The 12,639-nt window shown below is 35.4% G+C and overlaps 1 protein-coding gene across 2 annotated transcripts in view; it reads right to left on the bottom strand.

The window, feature by feature from the left end:
• The window catches only part of CBFB (core-binding factor subunit beta), a 47,374-nt gene that overhangs the window by 9,036 nt on the left and 25,699 nt on the right, over positions 1 to 12,639 (bottom strand). The window contains exons 4-5 of one of the 2 annotated variants that reach the window (XM_032486489.1): positions 11,267 to 11,383; positions 3,230 to 3,356 (exon numbers count right to left, since the gene is read on the bottom strand). In XM_032486489.1, coding sequence (XP_032342380.1) covers positions 3,230 to 3,356; positions 11,267 to 11,383 — 244 coding nt within the window. The remainder of the gene's footprint in view (positions 1 to 3,229; positions 3,357 to 11,266; positions 11,384 to 12,639) is intronic. The other variant, XM_032486488.1, reaches the window with a different exon arrangement.

The raw sequence follows: 12,639 nt of genomic DNA, 5'->3' as shown, positions 1-12,639 counted from the left end.
GGAAACACAACATTTTTTTCCAATGTTCTCCTTTTAGGAAAAAGGAGATAAACTACAAGAACATAAACTGACGTCAGGAATTTTTTATGGATTAAAAAAAAGCAGCAGCAGCAGCAAAATACACATGGGGAGAGGGTATATAGCCCAGTGGTAGAGTGCATGCCTAGCATACACGAGGTCCTGGGTTCAATCCCAAGTACCTCCATTAAAACAAACAAACAAACAAACAAACCAACCAACCAACCTAATCGCCACCTCCCAAACAAAACAAATACATATGTGCAAAGTGCCAAAAATCATGCATACCCAAAACTCCCCTAAGCCAGTGCAAGCTCTGGAGTCAGAATCCAGTCCAATTTTCTAGATGACAGTTCTCTGTAAGAACTGAATTTTTAAACTACTGCCATAAGGGACTACAGGATCCTAAATCATTGATGAAAATCCAACCATTTTCTCTATGCTCTAGGTCATAATGCAGGGAAAGTGCCCTGATACACTTAAGAGAAATAAAAGGATGTTCTTGTTAGCCAGATAATTCAATTAACTGGAACCTGTGGTAGAGCTTTTAGCACTAAAGAAGTACTTTAGAGCTATTATTTGCTGTAGGCATACAAATACCAAGCATCATACTAAGTGCTTTACAGGCATTTTCCCCTTTTAATTCTCAAAACAATTTCTGTAAGAAAACGGGCTTAAGATAGATTGTCAAGTGATAGAACAGGAATCTCAGCTAGGCCTGACAACAAAGCTCAGGTGCTCAGCCACTCACATAAAACTGACTGGAAACAATCTATCTGAGCAACAAATCTATCAAAAGACTATTTTTGTCTAGACACAAACATAAACTCACACACCAAAATATTTTTCTTCAAGAAACACTATTTATAAAAACAGTCAAACATCTTAGAAAAAACAAGTCTTAGTTTCAAATAATCTATAATTTTATTTAAAGCAAAATACATGCAAAAAAATTCTAAATAACTGTTTCATTAATTGTCAAACAGTTATTCTTCAACTATACTGTAGCTGAATAGCACTTTTTATAAAACAATTCTTTCATTCATTTAAAATCACATTAGCATGCTCCAGAAAGACTGACCAGTTATGTTCTCTGACATGGGAAGACCTCTTATTCCTTCACTCCTTTGCATCCACTGTTCCTTGTCAAGAACACTTTCCCTAGTTTGTCCAGCTGGCAGACTAATATTCCTCCTTCAAATCTCTGCAAGTGTATTCTCCTGTAAATCCTCCAAGCAGAGGCAGATGCGAGCATGCCTTTCTGTGCACCACCACTGTTCCCCTTTTGAACCTCCATTATGGATGGCTGCTGCTAAAGTATACTGCAAATATCTGTTTAAACATCTATTTTCCCTCAAGACTGACTGATGTTCAAGGACAGAAATAATGCATTTTCATCTATATATTTCTCAGTCCCTAATGCAGAATCCAGCACAACACACTTGGGGTTCATTACTTAATAAATTACCTAATATAAACCAACAAATTATAAACATTTAAAATCTTTCCAGAGACCATTAATACATATTATTCTACTTTAACCTACAGGCTCTAGTTTTCAGACTGGCAGAGTAGGAGCTGTTTTTTTTGAAGCTCTCCACTTGACAACGAAACGCAATGTCCAAATACTGCAGTGGGTCACATGGAAGTCACAAAATCAGGGGCCCCATTTCATTAGGGATCACACTACAGTGGAGGACAGGCATGTTTCAATATAGTGTTCAATAAGAACAATAACAGAAATAAGAAGTGCTTTGGAAACTACAAAGTAGAAGGGCTAATTATGATTAAGAAGGTTGGAGAAGGGACTGACAGATAACGCTTAAGCCAGGCCTTGATGATGGGTAGAAAAGTACATTCTCAGTCAGGGAACAAACAGCATGAACAAAAAGGTTCAGAAATATAAGATAAATGCATATTATACATTAAAAAGACTTCTTGCTATTACAGATGCAAGCATTCTTAAAGAAAATGTCACGGGCAGTTTGATCACAAGAACTGTAAGAGCTTTGGTTGGGGGTTAATAGCTCAGTGGCAGAGCACATGCTTAGCATGCACGAGGTCCTAGGTTCAATCCCCAGTATCTCCATTAGGAAAAAAAAAAAAAAGAATCATAAACGCTTCAAAGAAAATAAATGTATTTCATGATATCCCTCTTGTCCCTTCTCCTAGATAGAAAGTATTCTTGGGGACATCATCAGTTGCTGTCAGCCTATTAAATCAATTCACTCACTGACAAAGGGAAATATCAACCATTAAAAGATAATTTAATTTCATACATTAACCACTAAGTAGGCTTGATTTTTTTCATTTATTCTTAAAAACATTATAATATAAACATGAAATATCAATAATATCAGCTGACACCTAGTCAGGGCCACAGTCTCTAAAAGTGCTTTCACGTGTGTTTACTCATTTAATCCTTACAATGGCCCTTTGATACAGGCATGATTATCAGCCCTATTTTATAGATGAGGAAACTCAGCCATAGAAAGGCGAAATAAGTTGTCAGAGGTGACAAAAAAGGTGGCAGAGCCAGATTCAGACCTTGTAGTCTGGCTCTAGAGTCTGGGCTCTCTTAACCACATTCTTTGTGTAGACACACACACACTTTTTAATTAATATAAACAATAGTGTACATACAATTTTGTGCATAGAAAAACTACAAATTTTCTCTATTATATAACACTGACTTTTTAAAAAAAATGTGGAAACATATAATAACATAAAAACTACCATCTTGACCATTTTCAAGTACACAGGTAAGTAGTGGTAAATAAGTACAGTGTTGTGCAACCAATCTCCAGAACTCTTTTTCATGCCTGGAAATTATTCTATTTAGTTGACAGCTGTATCAAATTTAAACACCAGATAAGACTAAATTTGAGTGTTTTAAGACTGAAGTAGACATGGGTAATAAAACAATAAAAAGACACAAGGAAGTGATTACTATAAAAAGAGGTAAGATATTTGGATCAATGAACTAATAGAAAATACACCTTATGATAGTAAATGATTTTTATGAGAACCAATACATGAGGAATTCATATATAACCTTAAAATTAAGACTAAGTTTCTTTATAGCAATTATATTTAATAAACACAAAGTCACAGAGTACACCTTTTTAAAAATTAAAGACATTAAACTATTTAAAAACATTAAGCACAAACATCACAAATAGAGCCTGAGAGTTTGGGGGAAAGTACTAACCAGTTACTGCCAGCAGCTGTGAAACTCTCACCTCCATTTCCTCCCGATGAGACCTGTCTCTATCTTCAAATTCGCGTGTCCTTCTCCGAGCCTCTTCAAAGGCCTGTTGTGCTAATGCATCCTCCTGCTGTCATAAGAATACATGAAACAGATAGTTTAATTCTGATTTATATTAAAAAATTAAAATTTGGGGGGGTGTCTTATTTTTCAAAGGAAATGAAGAGCAGAGTATTTCTCAAAATATAAGAGCCAAAAAAAATTAATATAAGAGCAATTTTTAAAAGAAAACTTCAGCATTTTCATGTCCTATTATAACACCTTGAAAATAGTAATCAGGTTCAATCATATTCTAGCAACTGAAAGTGCTCTTTCATATTCTGTCTTTACCTCATCCTACTCACCAAAATAAAATCCTGATCAAGTCAATATTTAAATCACAGAAGTACAAAAAAAATTGGTATATATTTCTACCATATGGGGATAAGACAGGCCCTCTAATTATGGCACGAAAGTCAGACATATAAAAAAGAGGATATTAACAGAATTGATTATATAAATGCTAGAAACTTCTAGACTATTACTAAAAAGTAAATAAAATTCTAAGGGATATTATCAAGAAAAATTATTTGCAACATATAACAAATCTACCCTAATCCTTTCCAAACTAATGGATAAAGATCTGCACATGAAGGAAACCGAGATACCTCAAAGTTACTGTGTCTAAAAGGCAATCAATTTAAACTTTCTCTTTACTCTTCCTCAGTCTGGTTGGTGGCACCACCCACTCATTTCTGCCAGGAACCTGAGCCTCCTTTGACACTTCACTTCCCCCTTGTCTCCATAGAGCCTATCACCAAATCTTATCCATCTTATCTCCTAAATATTTTTTGAATCTTTAATCTCCTTTCCATTTCTACAAACATTCTCAAGTGCAGGCTCTTAAGATCTCTTACCCAAATTACTGTGAAGTCTCTTCCTTCTGCCATCCCCCAATCCACAACAGAGCCATGAGAGCATACCTTCTAAAGTAATCTTACCATAATACTCCCCAACTTAAAAAGCCCCCTGGCTCAAGCTTTGCAGTCACATACTTCTCAACATTAGGATTTTCAATGGCACACCTGAAGAAACTAAAAGATCAAAAACAATACCAAAAAAGTCATCAATATTCACCATTCTAGATTCACTGCAGCAAAAGGTGGCCAGGTAACTCAGTTCTTGCCAATGAGACAGAAGCATGAAGTCACCTAATGAGGCTTCTAAGAAAGTCATTAAGAGACATTTCACCTTTCCTCCTTCCTGGGAACTGATGTAATGACCAGAGATACAGCATCTTGCAAACATAACAGTGAGGATGTAGCCATAACCGAGCACAGTATACCAGGAAAATGAAAAGATCCATGGCCCCTAATAATATAATTAAGTGCTATACCAGGCCTGGACTGTGTACTGTTGATATCTTGTTCTGCATGACAAATCTTTCATTTGGCACTGTTAGCAAGGTGAATACTCGTAATTTTCACTGACACAAAATTGAAACATATGATCAAGTTTCTACTCTTATGATGCATTTACTAGTTTTATGACCAAGGGCAAGGCATTTCCTTTTCTAAGCCTCAGTAAACTCACATGTAAAATGCACATAGTAGTAATACTTCATGAGATTAAATGAATTAACTTATAAAAAATGCTTAAGCATCCTATCTGACAACATTCAATAAGTGCTATTATTTTATAAGCATTTATGGATGTATACAATTCACACATTCGACTAAACATTATTATACATACCAACTCTATTTTCAGAATGTACTATATAAGCCAGAGTTACCTGCAGAAGAACTCTATTCCCAACTCCCAAAGGATTTTTCTTATTTAGTTAGGTATCAACTGGGACATGTCTACTGATAACAGGATATCCCTCTGTCCTGTGCATCCATTCACTCTTTCACTTACTCCACAAACATTTAGTCTTTACTACATCCAAGACACTGTGCTAGATGCAATGCATACAATGTGTAGGAATTTTCCTCACAGGTTCTGGTCTAGTAGGGGAGGTGTACAACAAACAAATAATTACAAACATCAGTATATAATTAGCAACCATGATTAAGAACAGTAGAGAAGAATTACAAGATGAAATGAGAGCATATAACATGAGATGTGATCTAATTCCCTAAGTAAGTTATTAGCCACTAATGTGTATTCTAGCAATGATCATACATTTTACCTCATTAAAAGAAAAAAAAAGTATCACTACTAATAATTGTAGTACAATAAGCCAAGAGAGATTTGGTAGCCTACCAGTCTCTAATTTCACCTTTCGTCTTGGTCTTTTCTAGTGAGATGTGAAAAGCATGTGCAATGACCAGAGTCTGCACTTTTTTTTTTTTTTTTGAGGTGTAGGAGTAATTAGGTTTATTTATTTTTAGAGGAGGTACTGGGGATTGAACCCAAGACCTCGTGCGTGCTAAGCATGTGCTCTACCACTTGAGCTATACCTTCCCCCAAGACTGCACTTTAATAAATGGTTAAATCTGAAAGCAATTACCAGTGTCATCCTGATCCTTTCCCATTGTGAGCTTAAGTAACACCTCCCCAAGGACAGCATAAAGGATACTTGCTGATACAACTACACACTCACCGATAAAGTATGCTGAAATGGCTAGGGACAACTAACTCTACCCAGTCTCAGGTGGTAGCTTTTAGCACTCCGGTCCCTACCAACTACTTGTCACACTAGTCTGTTACTCTGTGGTCTATACCACAGTCTGCACAAAGTAGTCAGAAGGAGTCATCATAAAAGGTGGTTGGGTGTTTGTAAAACCCATGTGGGAAATAAAGGCCTAGCAGTGTTCTCATAGAGCATATATAGAATATTCTGACCATTCCTGTGGCACTGATTTTGTCTTTATTGTATTGCCTAAATCTATAACTATATTCATTTCAGTTTGGTATTACTTACCTTTCTGTGCAATGAATTTAAAAAATACAAGCACATGTTTAATGAAAAACTAAGAATCAAATTGGTTTCCTGGAAAATTGATAATGAATGTATGATTTGTACAAAATAACATTTCCCATTCTCTGTGGGGATCAGAGTACCACTGATCACATGAAAACCAAAAGAAAGAAATCTGCTGAAGAAGCAACAACATATACTCCAAAGGCAACAATTTAACATGTGCAGCTGCAAATGGTACATTTAACATCACTGTAGAACACAACTTTTAATTTAAATCAAATGACTCTTATAAATTTTCACTCACATTCTCGTGCACATACAAAAAGCAAAGCTGTTCATATGTTGGCTTTACTGACAGAAAAAACTTGCAAAAAGCTAAAGGACACCAGATTTACATCAGTGTCAGGTACTCAAACAGAAAATCTGTACATCCCAACAATGGCTCAATTTTTCTAATCTTATCATAGAATCAAAATAGAACTTTTGGAAGGTCATAACATTGAAGGTGAAACTATTTTTGTGACTGCTACAGTAAATTAATTTAAAGAGTACAACAGTGAAGATAAAATTATTGGCTCTTAAATCGATAATACAAATACAAATGCTGGTGGTGCACATTGTATTAAAAAAATGTTCTCAGTGAATTTTTTAAAACTATGAAATAAAAATTTACTAGGAACTAGTTGCAGTACATATCTAATTCATAATTGTTATCCCAACAATTCTCATACAAAGAAGTGAGATATTTTGCCAATCATTTAGACATTAGAGTTGCATAAATTACAAATACATTTATGCATACATAGTTAACTATAAAATGTCTGTGACAAAATCGATGCTGAATACAAAAAAAATTCACATAGCAATACACAGGCACTTGGGAATTAAAAAATCTGAGCCTTTGAAAAACCTCTCTGAAATCAACCTAGCTTCTAAAATGGCATTAGAAAAAATTAAATTACATTATGTGGCTCACATTTGAATTCTACTGGACAGCACTGTCCTAAAATAAAGCTTGATGAATTTTCACAAACTGAACTTTCCATGGAACTAGAAGCCATATGAAGAAATAGAATAGTACCAGCATCTCTTTTTCCTCTACTCTAGTACCTAGCCTGTTCTTCCAAGGGTAAACCACCATCCTTCCTTCTAACAACATGTATTATTAGTTTTACCTATTTTTGTATTTTATATAAATGGAGTCATACAGCATGTGCTTTTTTTGTACACTCAATATGTTTGTGAAATTCACCTGTATTGGTGTGCTAGTTGTAGTTTTTCATTTTCATTGTATTTCTTTGTGTGAACATGCAATTTGTCCATTCTACTGTTAACTGGTATTTGGGCAATTTATAGTTTCTGGCTATTACTAATAATGCTGCTACAAATGTCCCATTTGTTGAATATATGTATTCATTCCCATTGCATATTATGCCTTAGAGTAGCACTGCTGCTGGATCATCAGTATACCTAAGTGCAGTTGTATTTACTGCCAGTTTTCCAAACGCTGCGTCAATTTTATGTAACCAACCAACACACCAACTGTTGTTCTACATCCTTGCCAACATTTGTTAAAGTTACTCTGAACAAAGGCAAAAAGGCAATACCTGTGAAAATATTTCAGTTGAAATATTTATACAATTTAATTCTAAAAAATGGAATTGTGACTAGCCTCCGTTTATCTCTAAGCTCACCAGGTACATCAGCATCTGTTAGAGAATTTTGTCCTTATGGCAGAGAATGAACAAGCTTCCCTATGTATCTCTTCTTATCAGGACACTAATTCTATGGTATCAGGGCCCCCCTCTTGTGACCTCATTTAGCCTTAATTACTTCTATACAGGCCCTATCTCCAAATACAGTCATACTGGGAGTTGGGGCTTCAAAATATGAATTTTGAGGGGTCACAAACATTCAGTCCACAATAGCTGGTAAATGGTGGGGCTGGGAATCACAATTCACGGCTATGGAGCTCCTACTCCTAGGTTCTATACTTCATGGCCTGTTTACTTTTACTTCCAGATAATTTTGGGATAGGGAAAGCTCCAGAGAAGTGCTGACTGTTGACTGGTTGGCATCCCCTGCTTTGAAGTTTTTACATTACATTATATAAGGCCTATTATTTTATTAGTTTACTGTCACAACAGATGGTACTTACTGGGGCAACAGGGCTTGGAAAATTCTAAGTATAAAAAATTCTGTGGGTTAAACTTAAAATTTTTATCTATCATTTTAGTAAAATATTTCAGTTTTAGAAGTCAACTCAATCTGAAATTCCCCCTTATATAAATTCAATCTGCTGTATCACTTATTACAGAAACAGCCTTCTAAATTGCCAATTATCTACAATTTTTCTGAAAGATTTAGGTACTCCTTAACCCTGTGGAAATCAAGGTAGCAGAGGTTCTTTCTTAAGAATTTTAACTTTGAACCTTAAATTTTTACTAGGAAGGTTTTATTTTTTGATCTCTCTCTCTTTTTTTTTTCTTTTTAGATTTTTCTTTCGGTTAGAAGTCCAAGATCAAGGTGACTGCAGGTTTGGTTTCTTCTGAGGCGTCTCTCCTAGGTTTGCAGATGGCTGTCTTCTCGCTGTGTCCTCACATGTTCTGTGTTGTCTGTGTCTGATCTCTTCACTCCCTCAACCCCTATCCCTGGTAGTTTTTTTTAATTGAAGTATAGTTGATTTCAGTGTTGTGTTTGTTTCAGATGTACAGCAAAGTAGTTCAGTTTTATATATATCTGTACTTTTTCAGATTCTCTTCCATTGTAAGTTATTACAAGATACTGAATACAGTTCCCTGTGCTATACAAGACTTTGTTATTTTTTGATCTCTGAAGAAAACTCCTACATTTCTATATAGAGAACATGGGAAGAGATAACAGAAATAACAAAAAGAGAGCTCCTTTTTATTCTTGCCTTTATTTGAACTTGATTTAGAGGATTAATATTAAATAATTGAAGAAAATTAACACTCACTAATAATTAGATACTTTGACATGTTCTTTTAGCATTTTGAATGTTATCACACTACCTTCTGGCCTCCTCAATTTCAAAAGAGAAGTCAGCTGTTAATCTTATTGTTGCTTCCTTGTATGTAAGGAAGTCTTCTTGCTGCTTTCAAGATTCAGTTTCTTTGTAACAGTTAGACTTTGATGTATCTAGGTTAGATTTCTTTGTGTTCATCCTACTTGGAGTTCACTGAATTTCTTGGATATGGAGATGACTATTTTTCATCAACTTTGGAAGTTTTCAGCCATGATTTCTTAAAATATATTTTCTGCCCCTTTCTTTCTCTCCTATCAGGGATTTTCATTACATATATCTTGGTATGTGTGCTGGTGTCCCACGGTCTGAGACTGTTCATTTTTGTTCTCTCTTCTTTCTGTTCTTCAGACTGGATAACCTCTATTAATCTATGTTCAAGTTCACTAATTCTTTTTTCTGCCATCTGTTGAGCAGAAGAAAACAGCTCAAATCTGTTGAGTCTACAAATTTTTCATTTCAGTTATTGTATTTTTCATTTTTGCAACCTTATTCTCTTTAATAATTTAGATCTCTTTATTGATATTCTATTTTATAAGTCATTGTCATAATTTTCCTTCAATTCTTTAAAGGAAAAAAATTTCCTTTAGTTCTTTGAACATACCAAAAAATAATTGCTTTTAAGTCTTTTGTCATTAAGAACCATCATCTGAGCTCCCTCAAAGTTTCTACTGCCTGCTTTTTTACTTGAGTATCAGTCGCATTTTCATGCTCTTCTGCATATCTTATAATTTGATGAAAACTGGATATTTTAGATAATATACTACAGCAACTCTGAATTCTGACCCCTGCCTCTAGCATGCTGTTGCTGGTTTTTGTTTGTCTGCCTAGTGACTTGCCTAGACTAATTTTGCAGTCTATTTCCCCAGCAGTGCTCAGCCTCTGATGTCATTGTTTAGTTTAGTTTTTTTTCCTTTTTAAGCCTTGCTTTCTAGGGGGTTGCCCCTGAGTCAACATAATTTAGTGGTCAGCCAATGATTGGTCATAGGTTCTGCTTAAACACCTTAAGCCAGAAGGCTTCCATCCCTTGCCACTGGATCCATGTATGGCTTGGGGGAATACTTTCAAAGTGCAGGAAGTTTATCGTCTACCTGTGTTCGGTCAAAGACTAGTATCTTTCTAGGGCCCTCTTTGTCCTCTCCTGAATAGATGTAGCCTTGCACATATACACAGCCTTCTGGAACATGAGGAGGTGTGGCTTTTTTTAAACGTATGGTCTTAATAGGGCCCACTTTAGCTATCTTTTCCCCTACTCAAACAGATTTCCCTGATAAATTTCTGGTTAGTCTACCATTTTGTTGCTTCCTGCAACCTTAACTTTCCCTGACTGTTTGTCACAGAGACTGCAGTTGTTTTCAGCAACATCCCTACTCTAAATAAAGTCCACTCCCTCTGACAGGACAGCAGAGCTGCCAATCCTCATGGCTTCCCCTGTCTACCCAGGGTAGAACTTGAGTGACCACAGAGCTGAGGGAGGACATAGGAACAGGTCCTGACTAAAATGCCAAACTATCACTGTTGTTACTGAAATTCACTAGCTTTGTTTGAATAAATGCCTCTTAATTTATGACCTTTGGTTAATATCCAGAGACCATAAATGGGTTTTTTGGTTTGTTTTTTTTTTACAATTTTGTTAGGTTTAATCACTGCTTTTTGGGGAGAGAATCTGCCAAGTTCCTCACGCAGTCGTTCCAAAAGTGCTGCTCCTACATTTTATTTTAAACTGCTTCCCACCCCCAATGTTCTAAAGGTCCAGAACAAACATTAAACAGAATCATTTACAGGACTTTGAAGTGCCCCACCAAGTACATAGTGGTAATCCAACGAAATTTAGAACCACTGAAGGAAAAACTTTCCCAAAACTAGGACCAAAATTTGGATCTCAACCTCTTCAGGATTCCTCAAGACTACTCAAACATGAGATTCTCTTTATTTACTCTTAAAGACTGGGTAAACTAGATCTCCAGACAAAGGCAAGATTGGGGGTAGATAAAAGGACCACGGTCAGTAAAGCCTTAAGTCACCCTACCTGGGCTCGCTCTTCATCAAATTCCAGGCAGCCCATACCATCCAGTCTCTGGAGATCAATCCAGCCTTTCCAGATAACACAGACTCCATTCAGAATCATGGGAGCCTTCAAATATACCTAAGACACAGAAAATGAGGATGAAAACCAATGATAAGCCATCAGACATATGAAAAACAAAGCATCAACTTACTTATGAAAACTGCGGCTTTCTTTGGGGAAAAAAGATACATATAATTGCAAAATTAAGAATTATAGGAAAGTATATGAAGCAGAGCCTGTGACCAAATTCTATAAATTAAGTTAATCTGGTTTACCAGGATTTTATTACCAGTCAGTTTTTCCATAGTATTTTAAAAAACTGTTTGTAATAAGGTGATACTTGAAAAAGACATCATTTCTCTTGCTGAAGCTAGGACAATCAGGTACTTTGCCTTGATTTTTGAATTCTGAGTAGAAAGATACAGAGATGGAAAACAACTGGAAATCACTAGCCCATGAAGAGAGCACACACTGTTTCCCTCTATTTGGATACCTGGAGCCACCCAGGGTCAGGCTCTTCACATTTCCTTTCAGTTTTACAAGCTACTTCATAGATTCTTGATAAGTAAGGCTGTTTTTTTGTTTGTTTGTTTTCTTTTTCACTTAAGTTAGCTGGAATTGATTTCTACTGCTTTTACCCAAAGAACTTTAACTACTACACTGTTTATTTATTCATACTAAAGAGAATTCTTCTGTTTCAAGCAAATAACCCTAGAGCAAAAGTCACAAATCATACACTTTAGGTATGATTTCCAAATTTAGACCACTTTCATTTCTGATCACCAAATTAATTTCATATTGCCTGGAAATATAATTACTCTCAAGAGCAATTAAGGATCCATCAAGAAAGGAAAGGTGCTGCTATCTTCTTGAGGTGAGTATTTTATTGTGATATAGTAAGAAATGTAACAAAGGAGAAATTTGTTAGTTCCTACAATCTCCCTCACTGTAACACCACAGTATTCTAATAGTTACTTCAAAAAAACAACACTGTTATTTTAGGTCTTCTTTACCTCATTTAACATGGGTTTCTGAAAAAAAAGTAGCACAGATTTTTAAAAATCATTTATTGCCTTAACAAGATTTTTTTAAATGCAGAGGAAGCAGGACTTCAATAAGCTTTCAAAATTCCAGGTTGTCAAATGTATCTTTATCAATAAGGTTCTTTGTCTGCCTATACTAAATATATTTTCTTTGGATAATCCCAGTGCTTTTGTGAGATAAAATTAACATTATTTATTACCTACATTACATAAAATCAGTAACAGTTTCTCATTTTGCAGAAAAAGCTAGAAGCATCATCTTTTTCTTTACTCAGTTTTAAGTAATTTCTT

This window comes from Camelus ferus, chromosome 9 (assembly GCF_009834535.1).
Source record: "Camelus ferus isolate YT-003-E chromosome 9, BCGSAC_Cfer_1.0, whole genome shotgun sequence".
In the NCBI taxonomy this organism is placed as follows: domain Eukaryota; kingdom Metazoa; phylum Chordata; class Mammalia; order Artiodactyla; family Camelidae; genus Camelus; species Camelus ferus.
This window is presented reverse-complemented; position numbering and strand designations above follow the sequence as displayed.